Genomic DNA, 15,366 nt, shown 5'->3' with positions numbered 1-15,366 from the left:
TGTGACCCCACTTTGGAAAGAAGACACCCCAAGGTATTCAATGAGGGGCCTGGCGAGTTCCTAGAAATTTTTTATTTTTTGCATAAGTTAGCGGAAATTGATTTTTTTGTTTTTTTTCACAAATTCTCACTTTCCGCTAACTTAGGACAAAAATTTCAATCTTTCATGGACTCAATATGCCCCTCAGCGAATACCTTGGGGTGTCTTCTTTCCGAAATGGGGTCACATGTGGGGTATTTATACTGCCCTGGCTTTTTAGGGGCCCTAAAGCGTGAGAAGTCGTCTGGAATATAAATGTCTAAAAATGTTTACGCATTTGGATTCCGTGAGGGGTATGGTGCGTCCATGTGAGATTTTATTTTTTGACACAAGTTAGTAGAATATGAGACTTAGTAAGAAAAAACAAAAACAAACAAAAAATTCCGCTAACTTGTGCCAAAAAAAATGTCTGAATGGAGCCTTACAGGGGGGGGGGGGGGGGGGGGTGATCAATGACAGGGGGGTGATCAGGGAGTTTATATGGGGTGATCAGGGGTTTATAAGGGGTTAATAAGTGACGGGGGGGGGGGGGGGGTGTAGTGTAGTGTGGTGTTTGGTGCGACTGTACTGACCTACCTGAGTCCTCTGGTGGTCGATCCTAACAAGAGGGACCACCAGAGGACCAGGTAGGAGGTATATTAGACGCTGTTATGAAAACAGCGTCTAATATACCTGTTAGGGGTTAAAAAATTCGGATCGCCGCTGGCAGGCTGGAGATCCACTCGATAACCTTCCGTTCCTGTGTGCGCGCGTTCACAGGAAATCTCGCGTCTCGCGAGATGACGCATATATGCGTGACTGTGCGCAGGGCTGCCACCTCCGGAACGCGAATCTGCGTTAGGCGGTCCGGAGGTGGTTAAAAAGGAGTTTATTCTTTTTTCTTCAGATTCCGGTTTCATCTCTTCACCAGTAACACTATAGGTCCCAGGTCTCCCCACATCAACATCTAGTTGGACGCAGGGCATGTGACTACTGTGGCCAGTGAGCAGCTGCAGCAGTCATGCACACTGCTTCAATCGGGTTGTTGGCAAGGGGAGACCTGGGCAATGGAGCTGAAACCCAGATACTGGGATTGGATCAGACCCACAGTGTGTAGAAAGAAAAAAAAAACATAAAAAGGTGAACACCTTTAAAAGGGGTATTCTGGTTATTCCCTATCCACAGTATAGGGGAAACTTTAAGATTGGTGGGGGGGGTCTTACAGCTGGAACCCTCAACGATCACAAGAACAGAGGGCTCCCTGAAAAAAATAAAGCGGCTGGTCAGGCATGTGCCCGGCTGCTCTATTAATTTCTGTGAGAGTTCCGGAGACTGCAGAGTAGAGCGCCCAGCTATTTCCGACAGGTCCTATAGAGAGAAATGGAGAGGCCCTGTTCTCGTGAGGGTCCCAGCCACAGGACCCTCACTGATCTAATAAGTTATCCTTTATTCACAGGATGGGGATAACTAACATAACTGGAATGCCCATTTTAAGTTTTGTTGAATCTTTTCCGAAAACAAACTATATCTCAATCTGTTCAGCTCATCCTGCTCTATATACCTGCAGATTGCACTGCATTTTGTGATAAGAGGATAGGTCATCAATATAAAAACCCCTTTAAAGAGAATCCTAGCAAGTGAATAGGAAGGAGCCATCCCATTGAAGGGACCAGTGGAGCTGCGGTTGTGACAGCGAGCAAGTAAACAGTGAAGAGAAGGCAACCCTCGTACAAGTGCTTTTCAAACAGCTGGTCGGTGGGGTCCGATCTAATATGTATAATCTATCCTTAAAAAAAAAAAAAAAAAAACACCTTTAAGTATACTCTAGAACAGGGGTAGGCAACCTCCGGCACTCCAGCTGTTGTGAAACTACAACTCCCAGCATGCATACTTGCTCTGCTCTTCTAAGAACTCAAATAGAAATGAATGGAGCATGCTGGGAATTGAAGTTTCACAACAGCTGGAGTGCCAAAGGTTGCCGATCCCTGCTATAGATTATCAGTTTGGTACCAGTCCAGAGTAAAGTTATATGAGAGTGAAGAGTGCTGGCCTAATAACTCCAGCTGCATCTGCATTCTACGTGGTTCTGTTTTATGTGCGTTCACTTTTTAGTTACTCTGTTGTTGGTGCAGCTGTTATATGCAGCCCAGTGTCATGGACAGACGGGATTTTTTTTCCCTCACTCTTGTCATTGGATGTAAAACACTGGACAGCACTACTGCATATCCGATCCAAAGACACAAGATGTACACCTCTTATGGTCAAGAACACAAGCAGGAGGCCTGAGGCTAGAAGATAAGTGCCTTCTAATCCAAGTCAGGATGGGAAAGAAACAACCTACATAAGATAGCCAGAATGGTACACCTGTCCAAAAGAAAATCTGTAATGAAAATGGCAACGTCACAGCATTTTCATTGTAAATGGGGGTCTTGTATGTAATAACTGCACAGGAAGCTCAATAAATGAGGCACAAATTATAGAGTCCATACACAGGTTCGAACGAACAGGAGACAGAAGTGTGCTTGGATCTAGAGACATTCAATCAATATCTAGAACAAGGGATGCAAGCCAGCCGCCACCAAATAAAACTTCTGACATGGTTCTATGAAATATCAAGTTTTCTTTTTGTTTTAACAGAAGATTCCTGCTTTTTGCATTACATTTTCACAATTATCTAACTTAGTACTGCAGTACTATAGGTGGCACACATTGGCGCTTGTGTATAGGAACTAGGCTAAGGATACTTTCATTTGGTATTAAGATCCGGCAGAGGATCCCAACACCGGAGTTAAACAGATCCGTTTTCAATTTTGCACATCAGGATGCATCCGTTCTGTTAGGATGCGCTTGTGTGAAATCAAAACTGTAAAAAAAAATGCATCTCTGACTAAATAAATTTTTTAGGCTCTGTCATCATTGACTTATTTATGAACGGACGCAAAACGGAATGCTGCCAGAATGGAAGACATACTGATGCATCATGAACGGGTCTCTTTCCATTCATTCAGAATGCATGAGGACTAAACCAAAACGTTTTTTTTTTTCTGGTATTGAGATACAGCAGAGGATCAAAACAAAACATCAACCCAAGTGTGAACGTAGCCTAAGAAAAAAAGAGATGTTGATCTTGTCAGATAATGTTATCTTGCATTAGGACAGGGCTTAAAGGGAACCTGTCATCAGGATTTTGCGCATAGAGCTGGGGACATGGGCTGCTAGATGGCCACTAGCACATCTGCAATACCCAGTCCCCATAGCTCTCTGCGCTTTTATTGTGTTAAAAAACAGTTTTGATCGATCTGCAAATCACCTGATATGTGTCCTGTAGCCAGAGATGAGTTAAGCGGAAAGGAGCCCAGCACAGCCCCACGTCCTCCGAATCTCCTCCTTGCTGGCGGACGTCACAGAGCTGGAGCGCCGAAGTCTCGCGATGCGCAAGCGTATTTCGTTCCCTGTGCTGATGCCAGCATAGGGAATGAACATGATGCCGACACTGCGCATGCGCTAGCTCGCGCATCGCGAGATTTCAGCGCTCCAGCTCTGTGACGTCAGCCAGCAAGGAGGAGATTCGGAGGACGCGGGGCGGTGCTGGGCTCCTTTCCGCTTGACTCATCTCCGGATACAGGACTCATCAGGTAATTTGCATATCGCTCAAAACTGTTTTTTAACACAATAAAAGCGCAGAGAGCTATGGGGACTGGGTATTGCAGATGTGCTAGTGGCCATCTAGCAGCCCATGTGCCCAGCTCTATGGCCAAAATCCTGGTGACAGGTTTCCTTTAAACTGACAGCTACTGTGTCACACCTTGATTCACCATAGCCTGATGTAACAGAGCATGCACTGCCGTCACAGTCTGATCAATCATGGGCACACAAGACGACCGCTGGTTACTTTCTTGCATGGCATACACCACTCTAGGTCCTAATCAACAGGGTCCAAACCTAAATGCTAGCACCTTTTATTTATGTTCACATGGTTTACATTTAAAGGTGGATTTTGGCATGTATTCCACACCATTGTGTCCAATGTTAATCCACATTGTTGCTCATACAGATTGGTATTTTTCCCCAAGGAAACTAGGCCAGGTAGCCAGACATGGACTAGCCCCATTGAATGGGGCTAATCTGCAGTTAGATCCACGACATGACAAACTATAATCTTCTGTCTCAGATTCTGCGACAAATACATGTTGGATGTTTCTTGTGTACTTTAAGCCGAATGAAATAGGTGTGGATAGTTTTCTTGTAGGCATGCATATATTTGCAGTGGTGTGGAATGTGTTGCTCATTCTATGATTGCCCTCTTTTGTAAGGCAAAGTGTTGTGATGTGCACAGGGCCAAAGGACAATGAGCAAATGGATTCATTCATTTCTTAGAAGAATTACTTACAGTTCATGCACAATTTGAAATAATTGCCTTTCAGTCAGAGCTGCCATTGATCAACTAAGTCTTTAATAAAAACAAGGAATCCGTTTCTAACTGGCATTTTAAATAAGTCACATCTATCCTTTAGTAAGCAGTCAATGCAGAGAGTACCAAAATTAAAACTCCTGTTAACTAACATTCGGAACTATATACAACTTTTAATTTAAAAATGTAAAGGCACTTCTACACTTCTCTACAATTAACAGTGCACATCATGTTCATTTTACTCCTGAATCGGATGCAAGCAATGGCGATGATGTGGGCCAAAGATCTTTTGGAGAAAGTAAGTTAAGCTGCAGGATTCCTTCCGCAATTACATTACACTCTCCCAGAGAAAAGCAAAGTCTTTGTAGAAAGTAACTTGTAAATTGTCCTTCCCTTAAAGAAAAAAATAACGGAACAGAAGTGTAACATAGTGCAGATATTCCTACGGCAAGAAATCTACAAAAATACAAATTAATAATAGTGATCCTATCCCTAAGCGCATAGACTAGCTTTTTTTTTTTTAAGAAATGGATCTGTTAGATACTGTACGATTATACTGCTTTATCCACGGAATTGTGCGTAAATCTGAAACCTGTCATTTTAGAATATGTGCGCAAAAAAAAAAGTCAGTGTATGGCTAGATAAACAAATTGCAGCATATTGGACTTCCTGTTACCCCTTAAATAACCCTCAATCTTCATTGGCAAGAGTTTCAGTGGACAACCAAATTTTGGCACCATTTAAAAATTTGCTTAACGGTGTGCCTAGTATACTGCGGCGACAGAGATTCCCAACAGGTGAAAAAGGGAAAGAGGAGGAAAGAAAGTCCAAATTCTCGTAACTACTTTGTAAGTCGTCAGCTCGGAAAAACATTCTGCCTTGTTCACTTTCGGGAGATGTGGCATGCGACAGCGGGAAGCGCCGGTACTGACGCAGACTTGCTTGCAGCATTTCAATCTCATCAGCTAGCAGGGAGATTTTGTGAAAGGCAGTGATGAAACCACCATGGTTAATCTGTGCCTCGGGAATCCAGCGAAGGTATAAGAGTTTCCACAGTTTAATGTGAGGACTATTCAGCCTTGGTACGATCACTCCATGCAAGTCCACTGGCTTAGAAAAAATGTTTGTGATATACAGCTGTAGTCCATTGTTCTGGATTGCTGGAGCCTGATGCACCAATTCGGGTCGTAATCTCAGTATCAGAGAGTTCCTGCGTGGCATTACCTCTGGTTGACTGATGATCCCATTCTTCAAAGAAGCAGGCATTCCCCGCAAGGTAGAACTATAGCTTTTCTGTAGAGAGAAGGGAAAGTATGATCACACAAGACTTCTATCTACTTGCTCCTTAAAAGTATATTCCAGATAGAAAACCGTAGTTTGGTGAGGGCAGCCGTTACCAAGGTGTTCTAGCTTTCATACATTTGCAGAACTGATGGCTAGCTTATTGGATTCAAGGGACCTCATATGCAGCCTCCAGCAACTTTACTGAGGCAAAAAAAGCCACTAGCTCTTCCAATACAACAGAACATAGCAATAAAATAGTACTTAAAAACCTGGGCAAATTTCCATAATTATTAAAATGGAGCTACCCGAGTTACTGAACATACCAGAGCTGTAAAATATTTAACGGTGCAATGCAAGTTTTCAAGTTGCCCAAGCAAATAAAAATGGCTGCATGTCCAGGAGATATTGCCAAAACAGTGCCCTCATCTATGACATCACCCGGTGCTCTGCAGCTTTACCTCATACTTGCTGTTCTGACGCCCCTTCTGCTCCATTTTAGCTGCCTGAACCTGCATTTGGACCAGAAACAAATGAAATTAAAGAGAGTTGAGGTCCAACTTCAGCTAGTAGCTGCAGAGCACTGAATGATGTCAGAGAAAAGCCTATAGTGTACAGAGCCCCTTGGATTCTAGCATTTGGGGGATCAGAGTGATACAATTAAAGGGGTTCTCTGGCATTTATTATTTACCCCCCTCTTCCTGAATATGAGAGCTTTGTAAAAGGACATGAGAAACAAGTCGCAACTGGCGCAGCAGCTTCATAAATATGGCGTTTGATCCCAGCCACAAGAAAACTGGTGAAAATACACTGACAAACCGCCCCCTGGTTTTGGTTGGAGTAACAAGAGGTTTTCTCTTTACCAAGAGATCATTTCTTACAGGGGATGGCTTTTCAGAGGTAGAAGATAGCCAACAGTAGTTGCTATTCATTGCATCTTCATTTTACCTTTGTTCTCTTGAAACTTTTTGTAATTCCATTCTGCATGCTGGGCACACTCTTCCCAATATACAAGGGGTTATTAAATAGCGCACGATCCTTCACCGAAAACTGCAGCGACCAATTCCACACAGATGGAAATTTCAGTCCCTTTTCGTCTCCTAATTGAATATTTTTACTAATTGCAAATTCCTAAGGAAGAGAAGAATAAAAAGCAAAGTGGAAAATATAATAGAGATGAAAAAAAATGAATCCAGCCAGCAAAGGAGGCAATATGGACAATCAGAATACATTAGTAAGTGCCTTGGATTAACGTTATCTACATGATAAATGCCACTTGCTGAGGCAAGACAACCCCTTTAAAGGCATCTGGCAATTTAAACAATATAGGTTAGTTTTCTGGTTGCCACAAATACATCCATGACAGATCTCTGTGGCCATATATTAAATACTGCAGTTTTTATGATACTTTTGCTTACAAAACAGGAAAAAATGCCAATATCTCTGTAACAATAGCTGCTTTTGCAAAAATGACAACAGGAAGCGTAGCGATGTTTGTGGTCAGATGAATCAGCTTCTTGGAAATTCCTCAGGGTTTTTTTTTTTTAACATACTCACAAAACTACAGTTATCTTTTATTTTTAATAAGTGCTTTGCCAAATCACTAAGGGTTTCTGAAGAAATGGCACAAACTCAGCAATGTACATACCCCAGGTAAAGCGCAACTTGTATACCTATATGGACCCACTAGGCTACCCACATTTTGGCCACCAGTCATGCTAATATCAATACTTAGATGGCTGGGTTGGACTAGACAATCACGGTGATTATGGCAAGATCAGATCTGTATGAGCGAGATTCATTTGACCACATTACCATTTAGATGCAGCAATACAGAATCATCTATGCACTTCACATAATTTTGAAGCTGCCCATATAAAACAGACTGTTATTGCGCCAGACTGACACAATCATGCATGCTTGGCTCAGACAAAGATGCATTTTCAAGGGAATGGTAGAGGGGCCTCCATACACATGGCCAGCTTTAGACATCTTGGCTTTGCTGCTCAAGTAGAAAGCAGCCCTATTTTTTGTTAAAAGGCAAACTACACAAACTGTACTGCAATGCACACTGGTATCCTCGGCACAACCCCGGTATCACACCGAGCCATCTGAGAAATCCCAGATATGGTGTATACTTACAGTGCTCTGCTGAACGCGCTGGTGGGGACAGTTGAACAGAAATGTCCCAAACAGTGAAATGCAAGTGCTGTCATGTAGCACAGCTAAGTAGGTTTCGGTAAACTGGAAAGCTGCCGGGTATTGCTTCAGGAGCTGCCACACGCAGTCCAGGAACAGCACAAACAGTGGGCACTGGGGAAGAGAAACACATGTTCAAGAACATGGCAAGAAAGCCTGACAAAGCAGTGCACATCTAGGCTAGTAAACGGAGGTAGTTTTTATCCGCTAACCTGTCACTGCTATCGTTACATGCCATACAACTGCTATGTATGCACACAGCCATATTACAGTCATAAGACTGCATTCTAGTGCATGGGGCCTTTATGGTACCTCGTATGCCTTCCTTTCAGATTCCATACATATTACTACTACAAATATATGTATAGACGTATTCTCCTTCTAAGGTAGAAAAACTCACTAACAAGACACCTGATGGAGCCTGTTTGCCAGCAAAGTCCATATGACAGCCATGTCCCAGCATACAGGCTAAGTGCACATGGCTGTGTGCGGGCCTCAGGTCTCCCATTGTGTACTAAGTAGTCACTTTACAGTATAAGATCTAATGCACACGAATATGTGTCGGCTGGGCCGGTACTGCAGCCCACAAAAGCCACGTCCACAATATACGGGCCCTGGCTCTTTGTGCCCCACATCACGGATGTAGACTCATTCACTTTATTGGGTCCGCAATCCGGAAGGTGTGGTGCGGAACAGAGGCAAGGAAAACCCACAGAAGCACTACAGAGTGCTTCCGCAGGGTTTCTCTTCATGCCTCCGAACCGCAAAAAAAATAAATCGCGTTGAATGGGTCTGCATCAGTCTGTGGAAGCCGTACAGATTGCGGTCCCCAATGCACGGAACAGCCGACCTGACATGGCCACACTCTCAGTGCTTCCTTGCATTGTTCTCTGTAGATGGATGATTCCTTGAGAACATAAAGTTAAGTGGCTCTTAGGTGGTCACGGATAACAGAAGCGAGAACCATTCTAAAATAACCAGCTCTTTACTACCTTCATTTCAGTTTTGACCGATTTGTCCTTTACAAAACTGGGAACACAAATTCACAAGAATACTTTTGCACAAGGAAAAGACTCACAGTGCACAGGCCAGCACAGTGCACACTGCTATCTCTGCTTGCACCATTTTTTATGTACATGAAAGTACAGAAATGCTTTTCGACAGCTACAACCTTGCAGATATGCCATGTGTGCCTGTGGGTCTCATGTCTGCAGTGCTGCCATTACACAGAGCACAATGTGCAGGACAAAGCCAAACTAAATATTTATGGACATGTCAAAGCAATAATGAGCAGGAATAAAGCTTCTGTAAGAAATGCTTGTGTGTTCGAGAGAATGTAACAGTGTTAGTGCTGGGAAAAGAGCTGGTTATAACCCTGGATGAAGAAGCAGAGGCCTGAGACGAGAACACTGCATTGATCTGGTCCAGACAGTCAGACTCCCCTCTATTTGTGCTAACGCTTAGCATTTAAAATTCAGAAGTGCAGTAATTTATGACATGTAATTAACATGTGTATTGGATATTATTAATAGAGCCAGATTTATATTATAGCACTTAAGCGGGCAACTTGAGACAATGATCGCCCACATAGCGGACATTCAGACACCAGTGGAATCATTTGTCAGTAAATGATTAGCCAAATTTGGGCAATTATGCAATAAACATGCAGGTTCAGCCAACAACAGCCAAATTTTTTGGCAGATAAAGAGTCGGCCATAGCAAACTGTTGCTCTAGTTTTAAAAGTCAGCCCAAATCTGTCCCACTTTTCTCTCGAGTATGGACAGCTCTAAGGGTCCATTCACACATCCGGATCCGCAAAACACGGACAGCGGCAATGTGCATTCCGAATTTTGCAGACCGCACATTGCCGGCACTAATAGAATATGCCTATTCTTGTCCGCAATTGAATAGGACATGTTCTATTTTTTTTCAGGAACGGAATTGTGGACCCGGAAGTGCAGGTCCGCAATTCCGTATCCAGGCAGCACATTGTGCTGCCCCATAAAAATGAATGGGTCCGTAATTCCGTTCCTCAAAATACAGAACTAAATTGCGGACGTGTGAATGGACCCTAAAGCTGACAACTAGAGTTAAGCGAACCTGCCTTTTGGCAGGTTCAAGTTTGGGTTTAAGTGAATTACACAATGGATTCCGTTCTCACAGAATCCATAACGTAATTCAATGCTGACATGCCAAACAGAAAGCCTTTAGAGAGACATTCCGTTTTGCATTCAGTCATAATACAACTGAACCCTCGGAGCTGGCCATACACTTGTATTATGTGGCATGCCGGCATTGAATTACGTGATGGATTCGGTGAGAACGGTATCCATAACGCAATTCACTTAAACACTGAACCCGCTCAACTCTACTGACAACCATGGATTGTGACTACAGTCGGACATATATGTCAAGTACTGTAGGCTGAATACTGCCTCACGCTACAGTACATTATTCAATACCATAAATGCCCCATAAAATATTAGATGTATAGCTCAAACATGGTTGTCATTGCCTGTGTGCACATCAATAAGTTAGCAGGGGCCAGAACCAAAGATAATTCAATAGTAACACTGGTACTTTACCTCCTTCTCAGATTTCCTCAAGTGGTTGCACCGATCAAGAAATGGATATCCAGCCATAACCCACTCCTTCTGGATCAGACTCTGAAATCCGACAATAGTCCTGAAGTGCGGGTCCAACATCAATTGAACAAGAGAAGCCACAAGGCAGCTGAGATCCCTGCCGTCCTCCTCTATGAACACAAGATGAATATTTATACTACTAAATTTATGTAGAATATTTAAGCATACATAACACCTATACAGTAAACTGTTGAATTAAAAAAGGAGCTGTCTAGTGAATACAACATCTATATTCCATAATAGGGCATATAGACTATCATAGGTGAGGTTCTTTCACTCACAACAACCCCTCTGAGCTAGAATGGAGAGTCCCTCTGAAGGGCAGCTCACATTCTGGTGGCATCAAGCCATTCATGTTTGTGAACAGACTAAGGCCAACCCAATGAGATGATCACAGAGGTGGCTCCAAACAAAAAGGGGTTGTGTCTTATAAGACAACACCTTTAAAAGTATTGTATAAAGGGAAGGACACTGGGGTGAGGACACCATAGACCCTACAGTTTATACTGCTTGAGATGGGCCTAGGTTCAAAATTAAAGGTGCCCATAAAACTTCAGTAGCTGTCGGCTGACAACTATGTTACTCCCAACTCTCCCATGGTACAGTTCATCCATGTTCTGTAAATAGTGAGAGGGACACATGCCACAAATAAATTATTGGCTATTTAAATGCAAAATTCCAGATCCTTCCTTCACTGAAGACATCTTTTGGAGGAGAATCAGAAAGTTCACATAGACATAAGATAGTTTACCACTCCTACAGAAATTGTCAAGTTCGGCCAACTTATGTGTATGGGAGCCTACCGCCTACCAAAAGACATTTTGACGGCTGGGGGCCTACCAAAAGACATTTTGACGGCTGGGGGCCTACCAAAAGACATTTTGACGGCTGGGGGCCTACCAAAAGACATTTTGACGGCTGGGGGCCTACCAAAAGACATTTTGACGGCTGGGGGCCTACCAAAAGACATTTTGACGGCTGGGGGCCTACCAAAAGACATTTTGACGGCTGGGGGCCTACCAAAAGACATTTTGACGGCTGGGGGCCTACCAAAAGACATTTTGACGGCTGGGGGCCTACCAAAAGACATTTTGACGGCTGGGGGCCTACCAAAAGACAATTTGACGACTGGGGTCCTACCAGAAGACATTTTGACAACTGTGGTCCTACAGAAGACATTTTGATAACTGTGGTCCTACAGAAGACATTTTGATGACTAGTGACAACTGCTATAAGTAGTCACTTAGTAAATATATAAATGTGTAACTGCTGAGTGAGTATGAGCTAGTTAAAAAGAGCGATAATTCTGGAAAAAAAACCTTTAAGGGCTAAATAAATATAAGTACAGATCTCTGGGAAGCACTGTATGTATATCACTGTAAAAGTACCCAGGGGGCAACACCCTTATAATTAAGACACACAGTTCCATAATCAAGTCCATCCCTCAGTTACGGGCAGACATAACGGCAGCTTGGAAGGGAGCTGGAATTTAAATGATTTGGCTGGAGATGCAAAACACTTTCACCAAAATAGTCATTTTCTGACTCAACAGCTGGAAAACCCGCACTAGTCAGCTGACTTGGCATGTGGAGGGGATGAGTCACCAAGACTATCAGCAGTTCTAAGGGGAATCCCTCTTTATTCAGCACGGAGGTCTGATTCCCTTCACTGCAGTATCAGATGCTCTCCTAGTTAATACCACTAAAGCCATACCTATGTACATATGAGATTATAATTTTTTTTTAAATTAAAACTGCAGGGGGAGCATTATAGTGAGGGGGGTCACTTAGCGGGCATTACTAACGCGAGGGGGGTCACTTAGGGTGCATTACTAACGCGAGGGGGATCACTTAGGGTGCATTACTAACGCGAGGGGGCACTAAGAGGGCAAACATACTGAGTAAGGGCACTAAAGGGGCATAACTACTGTGTAGAGAAAGGATTAGCAACCTCCTGCACTCAAACGTGTTCAGAAACTACAACTTCCAGAATGCTTCATTCACTTCTCTGGAAGTTGGAAGAATCCCCAAGCACATTTGCATGCTGGGAGTTGTAGTTTCCCAGCAGCTAGACTGCCAAAGGTTGCTGATCCCTGGTGTAGGGGTTCTAATGCAGCATTCTACCATGTTGGGGCACCTAGGGGGCATAACCACTGTGTGGGGAGTCCACTCATGAGATTTGCACTAGGCCCATTAATATATTAACCACTTCAGCCCCGCTAGCTAAAACCCCCTTAATGACCAGGCCACTTTTTACACTCCTGCACTACACTACTTTCACCGTTTATCGCTCGGTCATGCAACTTACCACCCAAATGAATTTTACCTCCTTTTCTTCTCACTAATAGAGCTTTCATTTGGTGGTATTTCATTGCTGCTGACATTTTTACTTTTTTTGTTATTAATCGAAATTTAACTATTTTTTTGCAAAAAAATGACATTTTTCACTTTCAGCTGTAAAATTTTGCAAAAAAAACGACATCCATATATAATTTTTTCGCTAAATTTATTGTTCTACATGTCTTTGATAAAAAAAAAAATGGTTTGGGTAAAAGTTATAGCGTTTACAAACTATGGTACAAAAATGGGAATTTCCGCTTTTTGAAGCAGCTCTGACTTTCTGAGCACCTATCATGTTTCCTGAGGTTCTACAATGCCCAGACAGTAGAAAACCCCCACAAATGACCCCATTTCGGAAAGTAGACACCCTAAGGTATTCGCTGATGGGCATAGTGAGTTCATAGAACTTTTTATTTTTTGTCACAAGTTAGCGGAAAATGATGATTTTATTTTAATTTTTTTTTTTTCTTACAAAGTCTCATATTCCACTAACTTGCGACAAAAAATAAAAAATTCTAGGAACTCGCCATGCCCCTCACGGAATACCTTGGGGTGTCTTCTTTCCAAAATGGGGTCACTTGTGGCGTAGTTATACTGCCCTGGCAATTTAGGGGCCCAAATGTGTGAGAAGTACTTTGCAATCAAAATGTGTAAAAAAAAATGGCCTGTGAAATCCAAAAGGTGCACTTTGGAATATGTGCCCCTTTGCCCACCTTGGCTGCAAAAAAGTGTCACACATCTGGTATCGCCGTACTCAGGAGAAGTTGGGGAATGTGTTTTGGGGTGTCATTTTACATATACCCATGCTGGGGGAGAGAAATATCTTGGCAAACGACAACGTTTCCAATTTTTTTATACAAAGTTGGCCTTTGACCAAGATATTTTTCTCACCCAGCATGGGTATATGTAAAATGACACCCCAAAACACATTCCCCAACTTCTCCTGAGTACGCGATACCAGATGTGACACTTTTTTGCAGCCAAGGTGGGCAAAGGGGCACATATTCCAAAGTGCACCTTTCGGATTTCGCAGGCCATTTTTTACACATTTTGATTGCAAAGTTCTTCTCACACATTTGGGCCCCTAAATTGCCAGGGCAGTATATCTACGCCACAAGTGACCCCATTTTGGAAAGAAGACACCCCAAGGTATTCCGTGAGGGGCACGGTGAGTTCCTAGAATTTTTTATTTTATGTCGCAAGTTAGTGGAATATGAGACTTTGTAAGGAAAAAAGAAAAAAAAAAGAAAAAAAAAATCATTTTCCGCTAACTTGTGACTGTAACGGCACCGTTTCAGCAGACAAGGGGTTAAAATCCGTTTAGGCGATATGCCCCTTTCCGAGAGACAGGCACAGCTACTGCAAAACACCAACCTCCCGAACTGGATACAAAATAGCACTCCAAGCTGGAACCTCGCGGATAGCTGCCGGCAGACGAACAGGAAAAGCGTATCCGTCAGCTTACACTCCTGGCAATCAGGGAATCCCCCCAATAACGAGACAAGGCTCTGTCTTGAGGGTCAGCAGTGATCTGACTGTACTTCAAGTACAGCCTCTTTTATTGATAAAAACCAAACAAACATAGTACTGCCCACAGGGTTTTGAAATCCAACCAATCAGTAATTCACAACACACACAATGTAAATACAGCAACCAATCGTTCCCGCCCCCTAGAGGACCAGAAGGGAGACTGCGACACAGGACAGATACAACATATCCCCACAATGCATCATGGTTTCCTCCTCTCGGCCTGGGAGACGACCAAAGACAATCTAATTATCTCTCAGGACAAAGGGGAGATCACCAATACACATGTGGAGACAACAGGACAGACATCACCATTTAAACACACAATGGGACAATGGGACAATAGAACCACACCCAGCATATTCCTCCCAAGCTGACAAGTTACACTTATTATAAGTTGTTACAACTTTGTGAGGTTACATTGTCCATACATATAACTTAAATCTATTTAAACAGTATAACTTGGGGGACAAACCTATCCAAAATTCACTGGAATAGGTTCAGGGGTTCAAAAGTTAGCATGGGCCATAATCCTGAGGCAAGAGGCCTTCAAACAGCCCCCTCCAAAATCCAGTGGCGAGGTTGGTTTCGCCACACATTCCTCCCCCTCCTCCCCCCCCCCCCCCCCCCCCTCCCAGGGAAGACTAACCAGATACCTGACCTCACGCCGGTCGGTACCTGAGTTAGTCTGGCAGCCCACCCACAACCAAATACTGGACCTGCTGAATTTCGTAGCCTGTCTCTGTCCAGTGAATCCACCAAGATTATATTGGTAGCTGGTACTCCCGGTCTCTGAGTTGCTCCCTGGCTTGGAGTGGAGGTTGCTTTGTGGGCAGGGATCAGCGGTACTCTGCCCTGGTGCCAGCGTTACCACGGAAGAAGCCTGGTTGGAGTCTGGTTGTTGGAGGGGGAAACCGACTGTCTCCCCTTTGGCTAAACAGCCCT

At 43.4% G+C, this 15,366-nt stretch overlaps 1 protein-coding gene across 2 annotated transcripts in view; it reads right to left on the bottom strand.

The window, feature by feature from the left end:
* Positions 1 to 4,449: 4,449 nt before the first annotated feature.
* Positions 4,450 to 15,366, bottom strand: part of MTMR10 (myotubularin related protein 10) — an 81,039-nt gene continuing 70,122 nt past the window's right edge. The window contains exons 13-17 of one of the 2 annotated variants that reach the window (XM_044279737.1): positions 10,496 to 10,665; positions 7,853 to 8,023; positions 6,659 to 6,841; positions 6,172 to 6,222; positions 4,450 to 5,722 (exon numbers count right to left, since the gene is read on the bottom strand). In XM_044279737.1, coding sequence (XP_044135672.1) covers positions 5,120 to 5,722; positions 6,172 to 6,222; positions 6,659 to 6,841; positions 7,853 to 8,023; positions 10,496 to 10,665 — 1,178 coding nt within the window. In that variant the 3' untranslated portion in view covers positions 4,450 to 5,119. The remainder of the gene's footprint in view (positions 5,723 to 6,171; positions 6,223 to 6,658; positions 6,842 to 7,852; positions 8,024 to 10,495; positions 10,666 to 15,366) is intronic. The other variant, XM_044279738.1, reaches the window with a different exon arrangement.

The sequence above is a fragment of the Bufo gargarizans genome, chromosome 2 (genome assembly GCF_014858855.1).
Source record: "Bufo gargarizans isolate SCDJY-AF-19 chromosome 2, ASM1485885v1, whole genome shotgun sequence".
Lineage (NCBI taxonomy): Eukaryota > Metazoa > Chordata > Amphibia > Anura > Bufonidae > Bufo > Bufo gargarizans.
This window is presented reverse-complemented; position numbering and strand designations above follow the sequence as displayed.